Source organism: Martes martes (genome assembly GCF_963455335.1).
Source record: "Martes martes genome assembly, chromosome: 7".
NCBI lineage: Eukaryota > Metazoa > Chordata > Mammalia > Carnivora > Mustelidae > Martes > Martes martes.
In genome coordinates this window covers 115,709,678-115,735,727 of record NC_137894.1, presented here as the reverse complement: position 1 = coordinate 115,735,727, position 26,050 = coordinate 115,709,678, and the positions used below count along the sequence as shown (strand labels likewise).

General features: G+C 51.5%; 2 protein-coding genes across 4 annotated transcripts in view; one reads left to right on the top strand and one right to left on the bottom strand.

Moving 5' to 3' along the window:
* DGLUCY (D-glutamate cyclase) overlaps positions 1-20,387 on the top strand; it is a 78,746-nt gene extending 58,359 nt beyond the window's left edge. For 2 of the 3 annotated variants that reach the window (XM_080808801.1, XM_080808803.1), the window contains 4 exons: positions 2,857-3,005; positions 5,704-5,823; positions 11,208-11,359; positions 16,705-17,676. In XM_080808801.1, the coding sequence (XP_080664927.1) occupies positions 2,857-3,005; positions 5,704-5,823; positions 11,208-11,359; positions 16,705-16,854 (571 nt within the window). In that variant the 3' untranslated portion in view covers positions 16,855-17,676. Of the gene's footprint in view, positions 1-2,856; positions 3,006-5,703; positions 5,824-11,207; positions 11,360-16,704; positions 17,677-19,659 lie in introns of those variants that run through there. The other variant, XM_080808802.1, reaches the window with a different exon arrangement.
* A 3,276-nt stretch (positions 20,388-23,663) lies between these two features.
* Positions 23,664-24,746, bottom strand: GPR68 (G protein-coupled receptor 68; the record flags this gene model as incomplete). The annotated part of the gene is made up of 1 exon (XM_080808855.1): positions 23,664-24,746. One exon carries the CDS (start codon positions 24,744-24,746, stop codon positions 23,664-23,666), a length of 1,083 nt encoding a protein of 360 aa, XP_080664981.1.
* Between the last annotated feature and the right edge of the window lie 1,304 nt (positions 24,747-26,050).

Genomic DNA, 26,050 nt, shown 5'->3' with positions numbered 1-26,050 from the left:
ACACATATGCACAACTAAAACAAAGATTCAGAAAACAGTATTTACCCTCGCGAGGTGCAATACATTCTGACGTTTTCTACCCCGGTCTGTTCTAGTCTATTCTGCAGTGTTCTGTTTTACTTTTCTGGAAATGTCAACCTGGCCTAATAAATTTATTTCACAACCCACTAATAAGTGTCCAGTTAGAGCTTAAAAACACTGCTTCCATGGGCCTCGCGGGCATGCTGTTCTGCAGCTCACGGCAGAATTGATGATCATAACGAGGACCACGAGTCACCAAGACAAAGTTCAATTGTGGCTCCCATATGCTATTTAAAACTGCAAAAACATGTGTGGTTCCTATTAGAGATGTTTCTATTCTCCAGATGGTCGACATGTAAACAGAGCTCCGGATCTTCAGGGAGAAGCTAGAAAATTCTCTTGGGTGCCTGTTAACGCAGGTGCTGCTCTGTTTGCTGAGCGGAGGGGGGCCAGGCAGAGGGGGGCCAGGCAGATCAGATTGTTGTGGGGAGAGAGGCGTGTGCTGTCTTTGGAGATGTGTTAACTCTTCCCAGGCAGCCGGCTTCCCAGGAGTGTATTACTCCCCACTGTAGCTAAATGGATCCCGCTGGCCTGAAAAAAAAAAAAATCAATCCACCCATAAGGTATATAACTGAAATTCTCCTGGGGGGAAAGTCCAGAAGTGGTGTTCTCCCTGACAGACAGAGAACATACTGATCTTAGTTGGAGGTCCTGTTCCAAACAGGTTTTTCATCACCATGGATAGGTCTAGGGGAAATTCAAGGTCAAGGCTCCTTCCTCCTGTAGACTCTGCTTCTCGGTGGCTGCTTTTTTTTCGGCCCTGGGCATGTAGTCTCAGGATTACATTCTAAAACCTTCTCAGTGGCCTGATCCCAGGCATCTATGATGTCACCACATTCTACACAACCGGGGGCATAGCCAGGCACTCAGAGTTTAGATTTTTTTTTTTTATTAAGGTAAAATATACATAACATAAATGTTATCATTTTAAGCGTGCAGTTCAGTGACATCAAGGTCGACTTGCACCAGTGTGCAGCCATTCCCACCATCCATCTCCAGAACGTTTTCATCTTCCCAAACGGGAATGCTGTACCCATTAAACAGCGACTGTCCATTCCCCCGGGACCCCAGCCCCTACCTTTTGTCTCTGTGAATCGACTGCTGTCATCCTTCATACGAGTGAGACCATCCGGTGTTTGTCCTTCGGTGACGGGCTTATTTTAGGTCGCGAATTATCCTCAAGATTCGTCCACGTTGCGGCGTCTGTTAGAATTTCCTTCCTTTGTAAGGCTGGCTAATATTCCCTTGTAGGTGCGCGCCATAGTCTGCCTCTCTGTCCCTCTGTTTGTCCCTGTCGCCTAGTGTGAATAATGCTGCTGTGAACAAGGGGTCCCAGCATCTCTTTGAGACTCTGCTTTCAGTACTTCGGGGTGCGCACCCAGACGTGAAATCACTGGACCCGCTAGTGATTCTGTTTCACATTTTTTGAGGAACAGCCACACGGTTTTCCACAGCAAAGATTTTAAAGAACTCCCTCATGGGGCGCCTGGGTGGCTCAGTCAGTTAAGCACCTGACTCTTCATTTCAGCTCAGGTCCCAATCTCAGGGTCGTGAGATCGAGCCCAGCTTCGGACTCCATGCTCAGCGGGGATCCCTGCTTGAGATTCTCTCTCTCTCCCTCGCCCTCTGCCCCTCCCTCACCCCTGCTTGCTCTCTCTCTCTAAAATAAATAAATAAATCTTACAAAAAAATAAAGAACTTTATCATGGGGGATTTAGAGAGCTATAAAGGTGCAATTTTCACAAGTTGGTTTATCAAGACAAGATTCCTCCTGATAATGGTAACAGTCACCAAGACCACCATTTACTGCGCACTGAGTAGGTATGGGCCTGTCTGCGAAGTATCTCTCGTGCGTTTTCCCCATTATATTGTGGAAGCCTCTTTGAAACCCTGTGAAGTCGATAATGCAGTGTCCTACAATGTGGCCCAGGGAGGTTCCTTTCACCACTGTATGAGACCAGCCCTACGGTCTGGTCATCGGATATAGCGAACATGGGTCAGAGAGGCTAAGCACTTGGCCAAGGCCAGGAGCGTGAGGGTCTGGACAGGACCCTACACCATCTGATTCCACAGCCCACAAGCCTACTGTCACTGTCTATGCCGCCTATCTAATCTCAGTCTTGCATTAGATTCATTTGTCTTCCATTTCAACTCTTTACGTCCATCTGTGTACATAAACGGAACAAGATCCTGGGAGAAGGCAGTGGTGTGCCAAGAGCAGGCAACGCTAAGACCTCCGGGTGCTGGTGCCCACCGGCTGGTGGAGATGGGGGCCAGGACAGCGGCAGCATCCAGCATGTGACCCTGACCGTCAGCCTTCCTAGTTTCACAGCCTCTGACTCTAATGAACTGTTAAAGATTCTGATGATATTTTCATTTTTTTAAAGATTTTATTTGTGTATTTGAGAGAGAGCGCATGCATGCGTGTGGTGGGGAGGGGCACCGGGAGAGAGAGAATCTCAGACTGAGCAGAGCGTGGAGCCCAACGCGGGGCTTGATCTCACAACCCTGAGCTCAGACCTCAGTCAAAATCAAGAGTCGGGTGCTCAACAAACCGAGTCACCCGGGGGGCCCCAAGATTCTGATGATATTTTTCTAAATGATCTGATAGACAAGCCCCCAGGACAAGCCCTGGCAGTTAGACCTAAAGGCTCAGCCAAATTCTATAGGAGTGAAGGAATCAGAGAAAAAATGCAAGGGTCCTTCACACAAACGCATACCCTGGCCAGGCAGCCACCCTCCCCATAAGGCCCCCATGTTCTTGCTTCCTGGCAGATTTGACCATCTGGTGGCAATAGAGCGTGCAGGAAGGGCTGCCGATGGCAACTACTACAACGCCAGGAAGATGAACATCAAGCACTTGGTTGACCCCATTGATGACCTTTTCCTGGCAACACGGAAGATTCCTGGAATCTCATCAACCGGTAAGCAGGGAGCACTGAGAATTCAGCAAGAATGTGTCAGCACTAACTGCCTTTTCGCTGACTATAGAACCCTATAGAACGACAAGGAGGAGTTCTATGGGGACCGTAGCTTTCTGCCCCAGCATTATTTATTATGGCCAGTTTAGATGATAAAGACACCGTCACTTAGAAATCCAACATTCCCACAAGCAAGAGAGGGAAATGACGCTTAACCGAGCGTGTCTACTGGCCCAGCTCTAAAATATTAAAACTAACAATCAAATAACAATAATAAAATCGACACAGGGTATATACTGTCAGCCATACAGGACACAGGTACCACGTATACTGTTTCATCTTCTGAGTGCGCTCATTTTTCATATGACTTAAATAGGTGATTAGTGCAGTAGTTTGACTGCTAATGATACAGTAATGTGACCATTTGTGTTTGTACAGAACTGTATGGTCTTCAAAGAGGTTTCACATCCATATGTCGTCAAAGCTTCTTTCAAACCCTGGAAGATAGATAAGGCAGGCAGAGTGTCCAAAAATGGGGCCCCGGGAGGTTCCTCAAGGTCACCTAGCCCATTAGTGTTGCGGGTAGAATTGAGGAGTCCAGACTCCCAGAATCCCTTCCGACATGTTTTTCATGGAATCCTGTTGCCTTAATGAATTTCTGAAAGGCTTGACACAACTCCCAGAACAGCGTTCCTCCCCTGGGGGTGGGTATAGACCCTCGGGTAATGAAGGCAAGTTTCTCGTTCTGTGTTTAATTGTTCTCTTCGTTCAGACACTTCAGAGTGGTTCCCGGACTCATTAGTCACCTTTGGCTTTTGAGGTTTTGATGAGACAATGAAAGTCTTCCTGGTTGAGTAGAAAATTTCTGCAAAGCGCCTGGTCTTTCCCAGAAGAGGCCTTGGGTGTGGTACCCACAGCACACTTGGCTTCAGCTTCCTGCCTCTCTGGGCTGGACAGGCCAAGACTTGAGGGCTGGAGGAAGGAATGCCCAGGGTGGAGAAGGAAGGGGTCTCCAAGTCAAAGGGGAGATCAGGATCCTAAGGGGCTGTTCTTCCCCTGCCAAATGGACCCCTAATCTTTGTTGATTCCCCTAAGGCTGCCCCCAAGACTGCAGAGGAAGCAAGTAGAGCTGGCTGTTTGTGCCTTCAAACTGCTCCCTCTGTGGACCTCGGCAGCCTTCTCTTATCCTCAGGAGCCCAGGCTTCTCCTGTGGTCCCCACAGTCCCCTGCCCTGTAGGACCATCCCTGTCTTTTCTCTCCTCTGTTCCATCGACACCCCGTTCCTCAGTTTCCACAGGCCGCTGGCTTGTCATGGACATAACACGGACCTGCCACTTAGCACCCAGCTCCCGCCCCTCTCAGAGACCCCGGGAGTACCCTCAAGTGAAGAAAACAAGGCCCGGGCAGGACTGACCTGGGGAGCAAACAAGACAAAATTCATAAAGTACGAAAGACCAGAGAAAGACGTAGACAAACACCAGTGCTAGCTTTGTCATGGTTTCCCTTCATTCCGTCGCTGCCGTGGTCCTAGAAAAGGATGTGTGTCAGTCCATCTTAGTCTGATGAAGAGAGAAGTCCTCAGTCCTCAGTCCTCAGGGTGTGGACCTGAGGCACCAGGCCATTGAGATCGTCTGATTCTTTTGGCTGCGTCCAGGTCTCCGGTGCTTGAGGTGGGGAGCTCTCGTCCCCGTCCACCACCTCTCGATGCATGTGGCCTCAGGTGGACTTCTTGCACGCGTTCCAGGCCTCCGTAGAAATCCACACAGAAACAGCCGATGCAACCATGCCTCAGGCCAGCGCCTGGGGGAGCTGTTACCTTGAGGCAGCGACAACTGTCTCCCTGCTGACCTCTGACCCACGGAATCCTCCAGAAACAGCAGGACACAGGACCAATGGTGGTCCTCTAGCACCACCCGAGACGGCGGCAGGCTGTGGGGTTGGTTAGATTATTTTCACCGTGTGCCTGTGAGGTGGGAACCCTGGTTTTTATTTTTAGCCAGTCCCCCTATCTTCAACACCATTCACCAAAGAGTTAAATAATTTCGAACACTGATTTATTCTAGCATGTTTGTTCAAGCATTTATTATGCAAATTAACAAACCCTGGGATGCCTCTTCCGTCTTTAGATGGGGTCTCTTTCACCTGCCAACCAACTCCCCCTGTGGTACATAGTCCTGATTCAGCTACTTCCCAGCGCGCCGGGCACTCCTCTAGCATAGACGAAGATGAACTGACACACAAGTATTTCATCCTCTTTCACCAGAAACCTTTAAAGTAAATGGCAGAACTGACCTTAACCATATCTACCCGTTCGCTGCCACACAGATGGGGCTCACGACCTTGTAGCCCATCCCTGAGCAGGAGCCACTCAAAAGTTGAGGAACGCTACACCTGCTTCTCCCATGGGCCTGGTAGCACCATCATAGGGGTCCCTATCTGTGACTAGAGAGCGTGACTCAGTAGGGCACATGGCCGCATGCTGGTGAGTTCCAGACTCCAACTCACTTTTAACTAAAGAAGCCTCTAGAAGACCTGAAGGAGAAGTACATCCCCTGCTTGTCTGAAAATAGACCCTGAGCCCACCCTTTTCCCCTTCCTGAGGCAACACAACACATGCGAAGGGGCTCCCCTACCCCCAAACCGTCCCCCCCAATTCTGTCATATCCTGTACATGGACTGACTTGGTTCTTCTTCCCTTCAGGGGTCGGTGATGGGGGCAATGAGCTTGGGATGGGCAAAGTCAAGGAGGCTGTGAAGAGACACATACGAAATGGGGATGTGATCGCCTGTGACGTGGAGGCTGACTTTGCCATCATCACTGGTGAGTGCTCAGATGGTCGGTCAGTCAGGCCCGGCTCCCCAGGAGGACGGACCTGGAGGCCCAGAGCCTGTCCAGCCAGAAGCTCCCCTCCCCTGTGAGTGGAGTCTCTAGGGTGCCAGGTCAAGATGGGGACCTGGTTCTCAGCCTTAGGCCTCTCACTCAGTCATCCGACAAACATTGGTCCTGGAGTTAGCGTGGCAAGAGTCGGGCTCCACAGGGCTCTTGCTCTAGTGGGGGCAGATGGACAAGGAGCCCTAAGAAAGAAATACACCAGCTCGTGCTAAGCAGTACGAGGAGCTACAGGGAGATGAAAGACAGGGCCAGCAGGCCACTTTAGATCGGGGGTCAGGGAAGACCTCTCTGAAGAGGAGTCATCCATGCTTTCCCCTGTGCCTCCTGCGGGGTGGAAGGGAGGTGAACAATCTGGTAAATGTTCGGAGGGGGCAAAATTCTTCCCACCTCTCTTCAGACTTACCTCTGTCCCAGGCTGCCCTGTCCCTCCCATTCCCATCAGGACCGACCTTGCCCATGTCCAGGTCCTAAAGGAACCCATCTCTCCTCCCTTGACGGCACCACAAGTTTCAGGACTTTCGACAGATACCTAAGAAAGGCTCTCCCATTTCATCCTCAAAACAGAGCTTGGAGAGGAGTAGAAATTTCTGAGGGAATTAGGACCAGGGTAGGAAAACCTGGAGGTTCAGTGTGGACAGGTCTAAGAGTTCAAAACTCCACGGGGCCCTGGTCACAAGGGGTCCCCACACTTTTGTGACTTTTGCCCCATTAGTTCTACCTGGTCCACACCATGGATATCAGAGAAAAATCCCCTTGTGCTTTTGGGGGTAGAGAGAAGAAGCCATTTTGAAATACATCAGAGCTCTCCATTCTTTTTTTTTTTTTTTAAAGATTTTATTTATTTATTTGAGAGAGAGAGAGAGAGAGCGAGCAGGTGTGCACAACAGGGGAAAAGGACGAGGGAGAAGCAGACTCCCCACTGAGCAGGGAGCCCCATGCAGGGCTTGATCGCAGCCTGAGATCATGACCTGAGCCAAAGGCAGATGTTCAACCCGCTGAGCCACCCAGGCGCCCCCAGAGCACTCCATTCTTAACAAGGCCCGCCCTCAGGAGAAACCGTTTTACCTGAGCCTAGCGGGCTGGAGTTTTATCAGATCCCGACCTACCTGGGGGGAAGGGAAACACCCAAATGTAGTCAACATGCAACAACAGATGGTCATATAAGCAGAGACATGGAAATTCTGAGAAAAAAATGAAAAAGAAATGCCAGAAATCAAAAACACTGCAACAGAAATGATGAATGCTCTCGATGGGCCCACTGGCAGGCTGGACACAGCTGAAAAAAATCACCTCTGACCTTGAACATACGACAACAGGAACTTCTAAAACTAGAAAACCAAGAGAAAAAGACTGGATGAAACAGAATAGAATATCCAAGCATTGTGGAACAATTACAAACATCCATGTGATGGGAATATCAGAAGGAGAAGACAGACAGAAGGGAAGAGAAGCAATATTTAAAACAATAATGAGGGGCACCCGGGTGGCTCAGTGGGTTGAGCCTCTGCCTTCGGCTCAGGTCATGATCTCAGGGTCCTGGGATCGAGCCCCGCATCGGGCTCTCTGCTCAGCAGGGAGCCTGCTTCCCCCTCCTCTCTGCCTGCCTCTCTGTCTACTTGTGATCTCTCTCTCTGTCAAATAAATAAATAAAATCTATTTTAAAAATGAATAAATAAAACAATAATGACTGAGATTCCCCCCCACCCCAGATTAATGTCAGACAGCAAACCATAGATCTAGGAAGCTCAGAGATCACCAGCAGGATAAATGAGGAGCTCAGGTAGGAATTATATCCAACTTCTCCTCAGAAACCACACAGGCCATAGAGTAGCATGACATATTTCAAGTGTTGACAGAAAAAAAAAAAAACCACTAACCTAGAATTCCGTGCCCTGTGAAATTATCCTTCAAAAGTGAAAGAGAAAGAAAGAATTTCTCAAACAGGGCATCGTTTCTAGTAGACCTGCCTTGCAAGAAACATTAAAAGAAATTTTCAGGGAGAAGGAAAACCGCATAGGTCAGAAACTCAGATCTACACCAAGAAGAGCATTGGAGAATACATAAGTGAAGGCAAAATAACTTTAATTTTTCTTGTTCTGAAATTGGTCTAACAGATAACACCTTATTCAAAATAATGATAGGAATCACTCATTCAGTTACGTTCCTGGATGTAAGTGAAGTGGTTGACAGCAACCATTCATGTAATGGGAAGGAAGAATGAGGAGTGTTTGTCCTAACTGTGAAATGGTTGTTTGAAAGTGAGCTTGGATTTGTTGTAAAGGTATATTGCAAACTCTAGGGCAACCACTAAAAATAATTAAAAAAAAAAAAAAGAGGTATTACGGGGGCGCCTGGGTGGCTCAGTAGGTTAAAGCCTCTGCCTTCGGCTCAGGTCATGATCCCAAGGTCCTGGGATCAAGCCCCGCATCGGGCTCTCTGCCCAGCGGGGAGCCTGCTTCCTCCTCTCTCTGCCTGCTTCTCTGTGATCTCCGTCTGTCAAATAAATAAATAAAATCTTAAAAAAAAAAAAAGGAGGTATTACGGATATGCTAAGAAAGGAGAGAAGATAGAATCCTATAACATGTTCATTTAAAACCACAACAGGCAGAAAAGGGGTGGAAGACAAAAAAAGGGGTAAAAAAAAAAAAGAGCTAGAGCAACAAACAGAAAATAGTAACCAATGTGGAAGATATTAATCCAGCCGTATCACCGATCACCTTACGTGTCAGTGGTCTAACTACCCCAATTAAAAGGCAGAGATTGTCAGAGCACATCAGAAAATAAGACAACTATAGTTGTAAGAAACCCACTTTAACTATAAAAACACACATAGATTAAAAGTGGATGGAGGGGGGCGCCTGGGTGGCTCAGCGGGTTAAAGCCTCTGCCTTCGGCTCAGGTCATGATCCCAGAGTCTTGGGATCGAGCCCCATGTCGAGCTCTCTGCTCAGCGGGGAGCCTGCTTCCTCCTCTCTCTCTCTCTCTCTGCCTGCTTCTCTGCCTGCTTGTGATTTCTGACTGTCAAATAAATAAATAAAATCTTAAAAAAAAATCTGATAAAAAAAAGTGGATGGAGGGAGGAAAATCTACGAGGGGAACAATAACCAAAAGAAAGCATTAGTCGCTGTATTAATCTCAGACAGAGCAGACTTCAGAGCAGGGAAGGTTATCAGTGGGGCAGTCCATGATGTAAAGGGGTCATACTGCAAGAAGATATAACAATTTTTTTGTTTGTTTGTTTGTTTTGGTTTTGGTGTTAAAGACATAACAATTCTTTTTTTCAAGTTTTATTTAAGTAATCTTTACACCCAGTGTTGGGATTTGAACTCACAACCCCAAGGTCAAGAGTCACATGCTTTTCTGATGGAGCCAGCCAGGTGCCCCAAAGACACAACAATTTTTTTTTAAGTTTTTATTTATTCATTTATTATTAGAGAGAGAGTGTGTGTGTGAGTGTGAGCCAGGGGAGGGGCAGAAGAGGAAGGAGAGAATCCCAAGCGGACTCCTCAGGGTTCAATCCCATGACCCCGAGACTACCACCCAAGCGGAAACCAAGAGTTGGACACCCGACCAGCTGAGCCACCCAGGTGCCCCAACACGTAAAATTCTTCATGTGTATGCTCCTAACACAGAGTGTCAAATATGTGAGGCAAAAGGTGATAGAAACACGAAGAGAAATGGGTGATTCTACACTAAAATCTACGGAGACTTTCTTAGCCTTCTGTCAGAAAGGGGCAGATCCAGCAGGCAGAATATGAGTAAGGGCATAGTTGAAATCAACAACACCATCAACTAACTGGAAATAATTGAGGGGTGCCTGGGTGGTTCAGTGGGTTAAACATCTGACTCTTGATTTTGGCTCAGGTCATGATCTCAGGGTTGTGAGATCAAGCCCCATGTCGGGCTCCACACTGAGTGTGGAGCCTGCTTGAGATTGTTTCCCTCTCCCACTGCCCCTCCCCTCACCAGCCCCTCCCCTGCCTCGTTCTGGTATATGTCTTCTATTTATATGCCACACGCCTTTGTACTCACTGCATATTGGAACTTTTTCCGACCTCCAGGGCCCCCACTCTCCACCCTTCCTCTGATAAATCCTGCCCAGCCTACAAGGCCCGTATGAAATGACCCCTCTTCTGTGAACTTTTCCCAGACGAGGCGGGACGAGTGGTCCCTCCTGAGTGCTCCCATCACCCTCCGTGAGCACCTCCCTCGCCACGCGTCGGCTGCGTGCACAGGCCCTCTCTCCCCGGGTCCGGAGCTCCTCTTTCTTTCTTAGCTCTGACGCCCAGAGTCTAGCAGGTCCTTCATCAATCCTTGTTCAGTTGAAGGGAGAACTCCGGCAGGTGTCAGAGAAGAGCCAGGGACATTGTCCCCGAGCTGGGGAATAGGCGCCTTGGGGCTGGCTCACGGAAAAGGAAGGCAGGCAGAGGCTAACCTAGGAACCCTCTTCCAGTACAGTCAGCCAGCCCCTCTGAGGACCAGCTTCTGCGCAACATGACGGACACAAGTCCACCATGCAGGAGAGTTTCTTTTCTTTTCTTTTTTTTTTTTTTTAATTTATTTATTTGACAGACAGAGATCACAAGTAGGCAGAGAGACAGGCGGGGGGGGGGGGAAGCAGGCTCCCTGCTGAGCAGAGAGCCCGATGCGGGGCTCGATCCCAGGACCCTGAGACCATGACCCGAGCTGAAGGCAGAGGCTTAACCCACTGAGCCACCCAGGCGCCCCAGCAGGAGAGGGGTTTTTTTTTTTGTTTTTTTAAAAAATATTTTATTCATTTATCTGACACAGAGAGATTACAAGTAGGCAGAGAGGCAGGCAGAGAGAGAGGGGGGAAGCAGGCTCCCCGCTAAGCAGAGGGCCCGATATGGGGTTCGATCCCAGGACCCTGAGATCATGACCTGAGCCGAAGGCAGAGGCTTAACCCACTGAGCAACCCAGGTGCCCCAGTAGAGTTTCTTAATGTCAGAAGATCTGCATCGGCTTCCTAGGGGGAGAGCCTGAAGCTTCTCGGCTGGTCGGTGGGTAATCGTAGGTAACCCAGGTGGTTTGGAGCAGTGCCTCTCGACCTTCAACTTGAATCAGCATCTCCTGGAGAGCTGATTAAAACTCTGTGTGCTCCCTGTCTTCCCTGCGGAGTTCTTCTGATGTAGGTCTGCACTGGGGCCCAAGCATCTGTTTCTCACAAGTTCTCTGGTGCCACGCGTGCCACTGACCTCGGGGCCATTCTCTGAGGTGAGTTCTAGCTGAGTGGCAGGGTGACGGACCCCATTACCTTTCCACTTCTATGATAGAATATTTTTTTGTTCTAGGTGTTTCTAACTGGGGAGGCTATGCCTTGGCCTGTGCGCTGTACATCCTAAACTCATGTGAGGTTCACCGACATTACCTCAGGAAGGCAGTTGGGCCCTGCAGAGCACCTGGAGAGCAGAATTGGACTCAGGCCCTTCCATCTGTTGCCAAGGTAACATACCAGGTGGCCACACCCTGGCGTGATGGGCAGGCCTGTTCCCAGCTATAAGCTGAGGGTTCCAGGTTATAAACCGAGGGTTCCAGGTTATAAGCCGAGGGTTCCAGGTTATAAACTGGGGGCCAACACCACTGCTGCCTGTCAGCAGTCAGGCTGCCTCCGTAGGGAAGCAGAATTTGTCACCACACAATGTGGCTCTTTGACATGTGGGTTATTTTAGGCTGATTGGTTTTTTTTTTAAGATTTTATTTATTTATTTGACAGAAATCACATGTAGGCAGAGAGGCAGGCAGAGAGAGAGGAAGGGAAGCAGGCTCACCGCTGAGCAGAGAGCCTGATGCGGGGCTCGATCCCAGGACCCTGGGATCATGACCTGAGCCGAAGGCAAAGGCTTTAACTCACTGAGCCACCCAGGCGCCCTGGCTGATTATTTTTAAAAAACAAAAGGACTCAATGACTCTGCCATTCCCTCCTTGGGCCTCAGTTCCCGCGGTCCCACCTGCTGACACTGATTCTAGACTCAAACCCACCTCTTCATGCCCTGCTCCTCCCAGAGCCTGGAGCACCTTCTGCGGGAATTTTCCAGAGTAATTTGGATCTTGGGAAATTGGTGCCAAAGCCCTGACTTTATGTCGAAATCCCAGGCCTGAGGCGACTTCCCTTGTGAGCTGTAGCTTCTGCCTGAGCTTCCCCTTCACCTGACAGCAGGCAGCAGGCTGACAGGACTGCGGAGCCTGAATCAATGGAGGGAGCTGGGGTGTGTGGCCTGGAAGGGGCAAGACTCGGGGGCCTGAGGCCTCACACCTGAATGGTGTCCTGGGGGAGGGAGACAGACCATGCCCTCGGCCACCTGAGAGAGACAAAAGCTGGCCGAGGGGCAGAGGTCACAAGAGTAAACTATGGTTCATGGAAAGGAAGAGCTTGCCTTCTGCAGAGCTGCCCAGCCCTATGAGGAGGAATGCCCTGATGGGCCCAGTCAGGGTTGAGGGAGGGATTCCTGTGCTAGGTCAGGCTGGGCCACTAACCTCATGGCCACTCCTAACCAGTCCAAAAGCAATCTCCTGCACCTTTCCACCTCGCTTTCCCAGTCTGGTCCCCCAGAGGTCTAGACTGCTAAATGCAAGACCAGGAACTGAGTTTCTTGTGTCTGCTTTCCCAGCAACCAGCAGAGGGAAACAGGGTGCTTGGTAAATTCTAGAGAATGAATGAATAAATGAACAAATGAACACATGGATGGATGGATGGACGGACGGACAGACAGATGCAGTGCCCTGTTAGGACAGCAGTTCCCCAACCTTGAAGGGATCTGAATGACCTCAGGGTCATCTTAAATCCCAGAGTGCAAAACCCACCCCAGGCTTCCTGCTCAGTTGGCCTGAAGTGGGCCGGACAAGCAGCCTATCTGACACGTTCTGGGTGACCACACTCGGAGACCCTAGATTCGATGGTTGGTCTGGGGAGACCGGGAATGCAGTCTAAGGGCAGGAAGGTTCCTGAGCGTTGAGCCTGGACATGACAGCTCAGGTGGGGAGAGCAGTTGTGATGAGTGCCCAGGCAGCCAGTGGCTGAGGCCCAGAGCCCCTCACTGCTGAGAAGCAGGAGTTTCCAGAGCCTGGTGTCTCCCTCTGTTTCTCTCTTTCTGCCTTCTGCCAGCCCATTTCTCCCTAACACCTCTCTGGATTGACGTTGTGCCCACTTTACAGATGAGAGAGCTGGGATTCCCACAGGGGAGGTGGCTTGCCCCACACACCCAGGTGAGAGGGGGAGCTGGGACCTGAGTCTGGGTCTCTCTGACTCCATTATCTGGGCTCATTCCAGCGCTCAGAAGTTTCCCTGTTCCTGGTAATGCCAGGGTGCCACATGGGGTGGGGGTGGGGTTGGGGGGACTAGAGCTGCTGAAGGATATTTTCAAGGGAAATGGCCTGCCCCAGTGGTGCCCAGAGGGCCTTGCGTACTTTCTTTGCATTTCCTGAATCTGAACTGGAAAAAAAGCCTCAGGGGCCTGCCTCACGCATGATTCCTGATTCACACAGACACAAAAGAATGAACCCAGCCAGGAAAATTCATACAACCCAAACGCTTACCCTCCAGGGATGGAAAATTCTCCCTTTGGGTTTCCACACCATCCTTCATAAATACATTAATAATGTATCACCCTTAGGAGGAAAATAAAAGGGAATATTTTCAAAACAAAAGTACAAACACATGTGTGTTGAGCCCCTCCTCTGGGCCAGGCCAGCTTTGCTCTGGGAGAAAATGGAGGGCCAGACCCAGCCCCTGGGTAGGGAAGTCGGGATCCACTGCGGGTGGATGGAGGGTAGAAGGATGGAAGTGGGCAGGGCTATGGGGACAGGGAACAGGCCCTTAGCTCATTCAGAGAGCTCAGGAAAGGCTGCCTGGAGGAGGTAGCACTGACCTGGGTCTTGAAGGGTGAGTAGGCTCTAAGTAACCAGGTAGGAGAGGGTGGGAAGGGCCTTCCAGGCAGCGAGACCCACAAAGCAAAGGTGCGGAAAAACTGGAATCGTCCCAGCGGAGCTCTGTCGGTCACTCCCTGCGCATCCCTGAGTCATCAAGGAGCGCTGGGCAGAGCCGTGGCCTGAGGGGCGGTGCAGCTGGATTGGCTAGGGCGTGAGGAATGTCCTTCATCTCATCAGTGTGAGTTGCTTGTAAGCAGGGCCTCCGGTATCAGGGGTCTGATCTGATCATGACTGTGACGGGTGTGGGCACCCTGCGGAGGAGCCCAGGGAAGGCGGCCGCCACCATCTAGAGCACACCCTGCCCTCTCTGGCCTTTCGTTGTGCCCGGGAGGTTTACCTGAGGGCATTCCTCAGACCTTGTCAGGAGCTACAAGCTGACTGATGACAACTTACAGGAGGGACTACGAATGGATGGATGGATGGATGGATGGTTGGATGGATGGATGGACGGATGGATGAATGGATAACGCAGATAATGGACAAGGCAGGAACGTGGCTTCATCCTGGGCTCCTGTTCTCTTCCAGCACTCCCATCCCACTCCACTTCTCTTGCCAGCTTTGAAACACTGAGTTACATGGAATAGAGAAGTGCTTAAGCTATAAGTGGACAGTAGATGGATTTTTACGTATGTACACATCCACGCAGCCATTGCCAAGCTCATGACACAGAACAGTTCTAACTTCCCAGAGGGCCCCTATCTCCTACCCCACTTTGAAGAGCAACATCACCCCCCACCGTGAATATCAGCCTGCCAGTCTCCCCGTGTGAACCCCAGAGACCACCCCCATGCTCAGCCTCCAAGGCCAGAACTCATCTGGGCCTCTTTCCCTGCTCACAGTGCACTGGGCCCCAGGCCCTGTCCTCCCGATCTCACTTCAGGCCTTTGTCTCTCCCCTCATGCCACGCTGTCTCTGCCTGGCCTGGGATGTCATGGGAGGTCCTCTGCCTCCAGCTGGGTTCTCCTCTCCTTCTGCCACCTCCTCCACTTGGTGGAGTCTCTTGGAAGGTGGTGAGGTGGTTCATTGATTCCTGGAAATTTCCCGGCTGTCCCTGCTGGCCCAGCTGTTCTTGTGGCTCTTCCTCGAGGCTGAGTGCCAGCCCGTTCCTAAGCTACTGATGGCTCACATGCACCCTGACACCCCAAGGACCCTCCCTGGGGCCCAGAAGGATGGGAATGGTGCCAGCAGGCAGTGTGTGGGAGGAAATGCACCCCCCCACTCCCAGATCCTAGAAGCACTCCCCCCATAAAGAGAGGATATGACCCAATGGGGAGAGAAATGGAAGAATAAAACCCAAACAAAGGGCAGGAAATGGCATTCTGGGCCAGGCAGCCTCTGGGAAGGGGCCGGAGGACAAAGAGATGCCAGGAAATGCCCTTGGGTGTCCCTCCCAGGGCAGAATGGAAATGCAGGCTCTCAGGCCAGCTGAGAGGAGAGCCATTCCCAGGCGACCTTTGCCAGCTCATTCTCCATTGTTTGGACAAGTTTGCAGTGAGTGCTCCTCAAGCACCCCTGGCTTGGCTCATTCCTGCTCTTTTGTCACCTGTGGTCCTAGATGCCCCTCCTCCAGAAAGCCTTTCCTGAGCCACTCTGATAATGGGGGTTGGATGCCCCTGCCCTGTGCCGTGATCTCCATGGACCATTCCTACCTGATCAGTCATCTGGACTGTGAACCCCCCAGAGCAGGGACCATGTCCCATTCACCTCTGTATCCCCGGTTCAGGGCGTGGGAGGTAGCAGGCAAGAAAACTTTGACTTTGATGGGGGTGGGATCGCTGAACAAGTGCCTGGGAAGGAAGGTGAAAGCCCTTCTCAGAGCCGTCCTAACCTTTCTGCTGGAGAGTCTTGGTCTCCTCCACCCATCCCCCTCCTCTGCTGGTGGAGGAGGAGGGAGAGGATGGGCTGGACTTCTGCCCCTCGGGTACCACCCTCCTTGTGTCTTCACTTAAGACCCACCTTTCTCGGGGTGATCAGAACTTTCCAACCAGAGGGAGACGCATGGAGGGCAAGTAAGCAAGTAGCTCCTTGGGACCTTACTTTCGGAGGAAGTGAGGAGGAGAATCGAATCACTTAAAAAAAAAAAAATCAGCAAGTATGGCAAAGGAAAAAAGCTCTGGGCTAAAGGCCAGGGGACCCAACCCTGCCAATAATAATTTACCTGATTTCATGAGCACCTACTGTGTGCCAAGAACCACACTAGGCACTTTACTTGCATTAGCTCATTTAATCCTTACAACAACCCACTCAGGAGACATTATTACTATTATTATCATTAACATCCCCATTATACAGATGAGGACACTGAGGCATGGAGAGGCCAGGGAAGACCCAAGTCAGACCTGTCTGATCCCAGACCCTGCCTGCCGGGCCCAGGATCAGGCTGCATTTCCTGCAGGGCTCTGCTCCCTCCAGCTGCTCCCCCATCCGCACTGGGGGATGCTGAGGGAGATGGGACATGGCCCACACCAGCAGATGATCAGAGCTGAGCAGGGGCTGGTTTGCAAGAAGTAGCCCACACTGCACCCACAGAAGTGAATCTTCCGTGTTTTTAACAAACGCTAAATGTAATTTTCTATAATAACCACAATTTAGTTACATGACTGTAACTCCCAGAAGAACACCCCAGATTCCTCGAAGTGGCTGCTTCTGAGGAGGGGCTTGGGGCAGTTGGGCCATGATGTAGGACACCTAATTTTCATGATGAGTCTCTCAGTGGCATCTGTATGGTTAAGTGAAATTTTATTTTTAAAAAAGAGACCACACCGAGTCAAAAGCTCTTCCTCTGCTTATAAATGTATGCATCTCTTTCTTTTTCCTCCCCCTCCCTCCACCACTTCTGTCTCTGTCCTCATTTTTTCCCAGGAAGAGAAGATGTTGGGCATCCTGGTGCGGCACAAGGTCCGGAGTGGAGTGTCGGGGGTCGTGGGCATGGAGGTGGACGGGCTGCCCTTCCACGGCACCCACGCCCAGATGATCCAGAAGCTGGTGGATGTCACCACAGTGTGTATGTGACGGTGTCTATGGCCCGTGTACCAGATGGTCATGCCTCGACCTCAAGAAGGGTTCCCCAAGGGTCCCAGCTTCTTTCCACGACAGCCTTGCACATGAACCCTGGCTCTGGGTGAGCCCTGCCCAGGATCCTACATGACCACTGCCTGGGACGGGATCATGCGGATGATACGGCCCCGAGGAGAACCATTCTTTGGGGTTTCCAGTTTTTTTTCTTTTCTTCCTGAGTGCGTGGAAGCATTGATTTCAACCCTCCTCCCCCTGGGCACCCACGTGGTCTGCTCTGAGAGTCTTCTGATCAGTCACGGATGGGGATACCAGCAAAAATGTTCCTTGCCAGGCAGACACAAGAGTAGGCATGACCAGGGCCATGAATAATCCCACAGGCTAATTAAGAAATACTAAAATGTACAAATACATAGTGCCTATTTACGAAGCTCTGGGATTTTACCACCAGTACCAAAATATTTATACCTTTGAAATGTTTTCTTATTCAAGCAATGTTTTGTTTATGTGGGCCTTCAAACCTGACGTTTCTCACCATCACCTCCTGTATGCCCCCCGCCTCTCTTTACCCCCACAGGTCCTGGCTCCTCCCACCCACCCTCCCCGAAGAGCCTGACACTTCTCCCACTCTATCGCCATATGCTCAGCCCCAGCCAGGAGCCAGCGGCTTTGGCCTTCCCACAGAGGAGGGCAGGCACACTCCTGGAGCTGGGGGCTGGGTCGGGACGGTGTTGGGCTCAGGTGCCTCATGGGATCCTTCTGGACAACTGTAGTCAGCTCACCCACATCTCCTTCACCATCTTCCACTGCATATTCCCCAAGAAAATTAGAAGTAGAATCACTGACCGCATCCCATTGCAGTCCCGTATCGAACGGGGACAGTACCTTGTGCTGGCTCACGGCTGAGTGATGGCTGACTCATCCAGATGGCGGAGTCTGGCTTCCCGGCTATAGCCCCAAATGCTTACTGGGGCTGCTTCATTTTATTTCCTTATACGCATCTACTCCAGTTCTTTAAGGGGCCTTAGTTGTAAAGCGTGGAACACATGCTACCCCAAATTGTCTACCCAGCTGTAGAAGTTAAAGCCCGAGTTTACAGTAAGCAATCTGGGATTCACTTCCAGCGCGCCCTACACCAGGGCATGGCCAAGAGCCCCTGGCCAGAAGCAGCTGGGGTGGGGACCGTCCAGACCTCCCCTTGTCATTTTGGCCAAGTGTCCCCACCTACAGGTCTGTGCTTCTGCTGGCGTGAGCTCAGGGCTGATGTGCTCATTTAATGAGCTCACACTCCCTCCACCTGCAGTTTCTCACAGCTTGCCAAGTCCCTCCCAGCCCCAGGCTTCATGGACCGGGGGCCCTCCAGGGACAGTTTTGGTCCTGATTTGCGATGGCAGAGCTCCATGTCAGGCAGGCCTCTGAGAGCATCCCCTGGTATTTTTGAAGTCTCGATGGCTAGGAGAGAGAAAAACCCCACTTCAGTAAAGCTGCCATCACTCTTCTGATTCATATTTTGGAGAAGGACACTAATGGACCTTTGGTTTTACAATAGTAGTAAGAGAGTTCTGTTCTGACGTGGAGCGGTTTAAGGCAGGACCGTGTAATAGATTATCCACACTGTGGCCAGAAGTTTATGGGGAGATGATGAACTTGTTTGGGAAAGAGGCTGAGACCCAGTTGGAGCCCAGAGAAGGCTGAGAGTGGGGGGTCCTCGCTCTGGAGTGATGCACCCAGAGGCCCCCCTGCAGGGAGAAAGGGGCTAAGGTACAAGAGAGAGCCAGGAGTATACCCCTTTGCTGGGCCCAGCCCAGGGACCACTAGAGCTCTGAGCTCCAGGATCCGGTTTTCATGTGTTTCTGTCCTATAGTAGAGATTCTTGATCAAGCCTTTAGTAAAGTTTTGCTCAAATATGTCTCATCTTGGCCATATTTTGATAAAGAGTCTGTGTCTACATCTGGGGTAGCATGGTGAGCATGGCTCCAACCTTGGGGAAGCCAGTTACAGCAGGACAAGAGTGACCCACAGGGAATGGTGGGGCAGCTCAGGGGAAGAGATGGGTTAGGGAATCCAGTAGATTGGATTTGTGGGGCAGGTGAACATCTCTGGTCATTTCCAGGAATTTAGGGGTCTCCTGGCAAGCAGGGTCTAGGGTGCTCTTTGGGTGTTCAAGAGCAGGCTGGAGACATTGGGCATATGGAGGAGCACATACCCTGTAGACCTTGCAGGATGTGAGACTCAAAGGCAAGCAAGCCAGCTAATGGGGTCAGGGTTCCTTAGCCCCCTGCTGTCCTCTGGTCCAATGTTGTCCCATTGCTCATCTGGGCAAGACATTCCTCTGAATTCATTTCCTGCCCCTCTTTGCCCAGGCCCTGCTGATGGCCAGCCCCACCTCTGTCCAGCCCTCTACATTGTGCTACTTCCTCCCTGTTCTGTGTGGGTTTCTCTGCCCCTCAATGAAGTCTAAGTCTCAGCAGACCCCCGCTCCAGGCAGGATGCAGAAGATGTGGCTTAACAGCAGTTCCCATAAACTCAACATATGTCAGTCATGATGATTTGTTTGCCAGAAAAATTAATGTGTCAACAGAAGCACAGGGAGGTAAATGGTCCCTTTCTTCTCAGTGCACATCAGACAGGTTTAATTTCACTTCAGATCCAAGCATCACATTTGAAGGTGTGAGTTTTGTTCAGGTGAGGTACATGAAGGTGAGAGCTTAAAACCTATTGAATGGAGGGAGGTGGCATAAAGAGCTGTCTGAGACTGGGCTGGATGCTCACCGCTTCTGCTTCCTCTTTCTGCATACATAGGAAAACTACATTTCCCAGCCTCCCTTGCAGTTGGGTTGGACCATGTGACTGGAATCTGGCCAATGGAGTGTGAGTAGTAGAGATATCAACCACTTCCAGACTTGGCCACAAATGCGCAGAGAGATTTTGTTGCTTCCCCACCCTGTGTGGATGGAAGAAGACACCAAGATGCTGGAACCTCTTGACAAAAGGATCCTGAATCACATCCATCACTTGGATAAAGACTTGCCAGAATTGGCAGCCTCTCATTGGACTTTGCGTGAACAGGAGACAAACTTTTCTTGTTTTAAGGCACTGTGATTTGGGGGGGGCTATATTTGTTACTATAGTATAATGCAGCTTATTCAAATTTAGAGAGTTTAATACTGAGAAGTGGGATAAGAAAACTGTCTTTAGATGCTAGTACCTGAAGCACCATGTGCCCCAGAGGCACAGTTCATGTGCTCTAAGGCCAGCGGGGAAAGTGATCTACCTTCGCTCATTTGGAGTTAAGATTTTCTCCCCAACCTTGGAATGAGTTATCTTGGTTAGTAGCAAATTGGTGTCTTTAGTGGTATTTGTTCAGAAACTGGACCATCATTTGGGGGGAGGGGATATGTCTGGGATAATTCAATGGAGAGAAAATTGGATATCATGACCTCTATGGTACATTCCAGCACTGCTATCTAATGTCTAATCTAACAGTGTCCGGTTAGTTGTTGAATTAAAGCAGATGGAATTGAAATCCTACCATTTCTCCTGATCATTGGGTACCATTGCGACCTGAGGGTGATTGCCATCGAAGGCCATTGTCTTGCTAGATGAATTCCAGGCATGGAGGCTATAGGATCACCAGCTTCAAGAAGCAGGTTTTTGAGAAAAGCACTGAACCAAGAAGACCACCTTCTGGCTCTCTTGGTTATACCCATCAGAGGAAAGCAGCAGATGGGGATGTATTCCGTGCTGAAAATTTCTCCCACTCTTGTCTGGCCAACCCACAGACCAGTGTATATAAACAGGAAGATGAGCCTTCATCTTGCTAAGCAACACTGGTGAATGAGAAAGGAATCTAATGACTCTGTCACCTTCTGTCCAAACCAGATGGGCCTTTTCCTCCATCCATTCTCTCAGGAGAGAAAGGAGTCTTAATCCCCAATGACGTCCTCACTTAGTCTGTTTGGAAGAAGGATCAATTCTTGCAGAATCCTCCAGGACTCCAGGAATCTGACCCAGGAAAGGATTAAGTAACCAAAACCAAATTTATGTTTTAATATGATGCAGCTGATCTTGAGCAATAAACATGTAGCCTGTCACTGTTGAGAAAAAGCTAAAACCCAAAAGGGCTGGTCAACAAATGTGAGCCTCCCCAGACAAAGCTCAAGTGGTAAGGACACCCCCTAGAGATGACTCAACAGGTCTTTCTACTTTGGCTGTCTTCCATTAATGAAGAGGGTGGTCTGTCTGATCAAGCCTGTCCTCACTGTGGGGAAGAGCCACCTAGAGGGCAGAAGGGGTCATGTGTCCAAGGACAGAGTGATAGTCTCCAAATCACAGGGTCGGACTCTGTCCTCAAAGGGGAGGGGGCCAAATTAAGTCCCAAAGTGGATTTGCAACAATGTGCTAAAGAGTTGAAGATACTTTGTGACTCTCAAGAAGAGGGAGAGAATACCCAACTTCACTTGAAGGCTCCATCCTTGTGGGTCACTGCTGGGTAACCAAGGGCAAATACCCTAATTTCTCTGAGTTTTCTCTAAGAAAGCTGATCCCTGGAACTTCCTGACTCTGCTGGATATTTCAAGAGCCCTCTAGGTTCCCCCTGGTATCAAAACACCTTTTTTCCCCGTAAGGACTGCAGCACACTCCAGCTATGGCTGGTTACTTTGCTTTATTTGCAGACTCAAGTTTGCTACATAAATCCAGTACACAGTCCAACACGCACATACTTGGCATAAAAGAGAGGACAATACAAAAATACAACTCTTGATAGTAAAAGGGAACCACCCTCAGCTCACCCCAGTCCATCCCAGTGGGAATGCCCATGTGTAAGGTCAAAATAGGAGGAAATTTGGGATGAGGGGGCATGGAGGCCTCAACCAGTGCCATTGCCCCAGTAAGATTCTGGGGTGAGACTAGGTAGACTTTTCTTGGCAGGATGGCCATTTCTGCCACCTTCATATCTGGTTACTTCTTCCTTCAAGAAGGGAAGAGAAGCTCCCCAGGTTCTGGGAGGCCCTCCCTAAGGAGCTACAGTAGGGCTACCCAGTCAAAGCCAATGTCACTTCCAACCTGGGCCTCTGCCTCTGGGTAGCCCTGATTGGAGGGTAAGAGAATCAGGATAAACGTACTTCTTAGAGAAGGACGGGAGGAGAGGGGAAGAGAGATTGGAGATATTCTCCTTGGCTGTCCTTTTAGCAGATTCCAGAAATGTTCTGTGGATGCCAGCTTGAATCTCCCCATCCCTGGTCCCGTTCCAGGCTTGAGTCCACCCAGTCCACCCAGCCCCTTGGGTGTGGGGAGCTTAGCTTGAATCCCAGAACTCTTAGGGAAGTCAGAGCTGGCCCCAGCCCACGGCCAGGAAACCTGAAGTGCTAGCGTTTCTGCAAACGTAGCCAGATCCTTGGAGCAGCGAGAAGTTCTTCTGGTCCTTGGCATGTGCACCAGGGTGGAGGCTCAACATGGCTGGGCACAAAGGTGTAGGAGAGATGAGACCCGTACCGAGCCTTCGGGGACAGAACGAGAGAGAGCAGTCAGTACCCTGGGCTACACGCGGCCCCTGGGACCTGCTGTCACCTCCCAGGGAGTGAGGTGGGCCACCTGGCAGAGGAGCTGTGCTGGGGAACAAGGGCGGCAGGAGGAGCCTGGGGCCCCCTCCTCTCCTTGTCCCAGGGGCTATTTAAACCATCATGGAGCTTAACCCCAGGCCTTTGGGCTGAGAGATCCTAGAGAATGTGTCTCTGTTTTACTTTGTTATAGCTGAGGACAGCAAGAGGATATCATGAGACTGCTGGACACTCCACAGGGTGTGTGGTGGGGGACAAAGTGGGAACTGGGGGGCAGGGCGAGGCAACACCACCAGCAGTCACACAACCCCAGCCTCAGTGTCTTGGCACACAGCTGTCATGAAGACTGGCATTTGAACCATAAACACATGGACGTGTGTGCGTGCGCGCACGCACACACACACACACACACACACACACACACACACACAACCCCCAGCTTCTGCGTCCAGTGCTTCTGGGCAGAAGGAAACAGAAAACTAATGAGGAGGACTGTGCATGCTGGGAACTCTGTCCTGACACAGAGCTTTCGGTACCAGCTGTTTGAAAGGACCACAGACATGGCCCCAGGGAGCCCCAGGGAACCCTGGGATTTGTCTTCTATCAGTCCTGGGGCTTGGGAAGTCCACTCAGTTCTCCCTCTGAATATGAGATGAGCCTGGAGCTGGGGTCTCTCCTCTGCTGTCATTCCCCTCACTGTCCCCCACCACACACTCCCAGTGCCCAAACACCTCCCCACCTCCCTTCTCCCCATCCAACCTCCCAGCTGGTCCTCTTCCCACAAAGAGGTGAGGCCCAATTGTCAGTGATGACAACACAGCTTCACGTGTCGTGACCCTAGGAAGCACTGGGGCCTCTGGAAAGGTGTCATCCGTGACGATGGCAATGGAAGGTCCTCGCACGTGTGCACCCAGGAACCCGCCCTCACCCCCCAGTCCCATCCTCCATGCCCTCACACTTTGCACCAACCCCCTCCCATCAGCTTCTCTTCGAGAACCTCGTGGAAGTGACAATTCACCCTCCTCTCCTCCCCAGGAGCCCAGCCAGCAGCGGAGGACACCCATCAACTCCCGGGGCTCATTCCCACCGGGTTCAGCAAGCCGGAGCAGGCTCCCTGGGCCAGAGAGGTTCTCACTCCAGCAGAAAGAGGCACCTGTCCTTGGCCAAGGGCAGTGGCCAGCGGTAGCCAGCAAGCTCAGCCCTCACCAGCCCCCGACCGATAGTGAGACACTCCACCACCCCGAACTAGGCCAAGCCGCCTGCAGGGGACCCCCCGGCTCCGGGTGAGTTCGGGGTCTGGAAGGTTGAGTGGAGCCGGGTCAGCAGCTCGGGCTCGTCGCTTTTCCCGGAGGCGTCTGCGGCGCCCAGCGGGTAGGCCTCCCGGGCGCGGCCACCACCAGCACAGGCGAGGAAAGCCAGGCAGGCCCCGCGGAGGCGGCCCAGGTCCCTGTGAGTGGACTCGCTGACAAAGCAGTAGAGCACGGGGTCGGCCACGCAGTTGAAGCTGGTGAGCAGCAGGGAGAAGTGGTAGGCGTTGAAGATGGCCCTGGCGAACTGGCAGCTGGCCTCCCAGAGGCTGCGCACGAGCAGCAGCGCGTGGTAGGGCAGGAAGCAGGCCAGGAAGATGACCACGGTGCTGAGCACCAGCCGCTGGATCTGGTCCTTGCGGCTCTTCTGGGTGCCGTGGCTCCGGCGCACGGCCCGCAGGATGCCCCGATAGGAGGCCAGCAGCAGGCAGAGCGGGAAGAGGAAGCCCACCAGGAAGCGGTAGTGGTTGATGCCCCGCTGCCGCGGCTCCAGGGGATAGTGCTCGAAGCAGACGCGGTGCCGGTCCCCGTCCTCCACCACCTCCTCGTGCAGGAAAAAGTAGACGCTGGTCAGCAGCTCCTTGACCCAGATGAGCACGCTGACGGCCACGGCCGCCTTGAGCGTGCGGAACTGGTGGAAACGGAAGGGGTGGGCCACGGCCAGGTAGCGGTCGATGGAGATGCAGCAGAGGAAGCCCACGCTGATGTAGATGTTCTCGTACAGCAGGATACCGCACACCTGGCAGGACAGGTCCCCGTGCGACCAGTTGTCGTGCTGCAGCACGTACTGCAGCCAGAAGGGCAGCGAGCAGATGTAGAAGAGGTCGGCCACCGTCAGGTTGCACAGGTACACGCCCAGCTCGTTGCGGGCCTTGATCTGCAGGTAGCCGAAGTAGAGGGACAGGCAGTTGGCCGGGAAGCCCACCACCAGCACCGCCACGTAGACCACCGGGGCCAGGGTCTGGTGGATGGTGTGGTCAATGTTGCACAGCGAGGTGTTCTCCGCGGTGGCGTTCCCCATCGCTGGGCCCCAGGGCACCTCCCCCCTCACGGGTGCAGGGAAAGGGCAGGTCTCTCCACGGCCATCTTGCTAGTCGGATGCGGCTCAAGATGTATGGAAAGCTGGGCCTCCTCGGTGGTGGGTAAACCCCTGAAAGGTAAAGGTGCGAAAGGCTTCGGAGAACGGCAGCTGACATTTATGTAGCGCCTACTGTGTGTCAGGTACTGTTCTAAGGGCCTTCCTTAATGGAGAAGATGGACCAACCTCAACCCAACTCGACTATCTAGTTGACTCTCTTGGTCACATGCCAAGACACTAAATGGTAGTTTATGCCTCCCTGTCCCCCCTACCCTGGCTTCCTGTTCCTTATTTATTTTCCTGGTCACTCAGGGCAGCGAGCAAGGGGAGGAGCTCTTATGAGCACAAATTCACCCTGAGCCCTGCTCTCCAAGGGATGCCCAAGGTGAAGATCAATTCCAACCCACACACAACAGTGAGGGCTCCGGCCACTCTCTCCCACGACAGCGCTAGGCATCATTCACATTTTCCTACTCGCTCCCAGGAAGGTACCAGGTCAGTCAGCACTGAGGCCACAGCTGCTTCTGGGAGCCTCTCCAGACAGCCCGGAAGCGGCCCCACCTTGCCACATCCTAGTGGGCTCTGGCAAGAAACGAAGACCACACTTCCCATGGGGCATGGTCTGGACCCCCAGGTGCTCATCAGGAGGTGCTACCTCACCTCCTCTCCGTGCAATTGAGGACATAGCACAGGAACAGAAATGAGCACCAGGCCAGGGTCAGCTGCTTACAGGCTGGGCAAGTGATTTCCCCTCTCTGAGCATCTGTGTCCTCATCTGTAACCCAGCCGTAGAAACACCTGTCCAGAGGTCAGTATCAGGGCCACGTAAAATGATGGATGATGGACGGATGGATGATGGATGCCAAAACCCACAGCATTGTTTTGCCAGAGGCAAAGAGGCAGAGTAAGAGATGGGAAGTCTTACACTGGTGAAAAGCCCATATTGTTGAGAATTTAACGAAGAAAATGCTATTGCTATGTGTACAGATACATTTGAACAAGAGAGAACAAAGATCTCTGTTGTAAGTCCACTTTATAAATTAATATATCGAAACGAAAGTTCAATCTGTTGATTGAACTCTTCTGGCTCCACTGAAAAATCTCACTGCCTCTAAATCAGGACTTCTCGATTTTTTGTTTGTTTAAGAATCATCCTCCCAGAAAGCCTCATTAGACAGTTTTTCCCCCCGACTGCTCCCTTTCCATGAAATTGTAATACCCCAAATATATTGCACATCTGTTTCTGT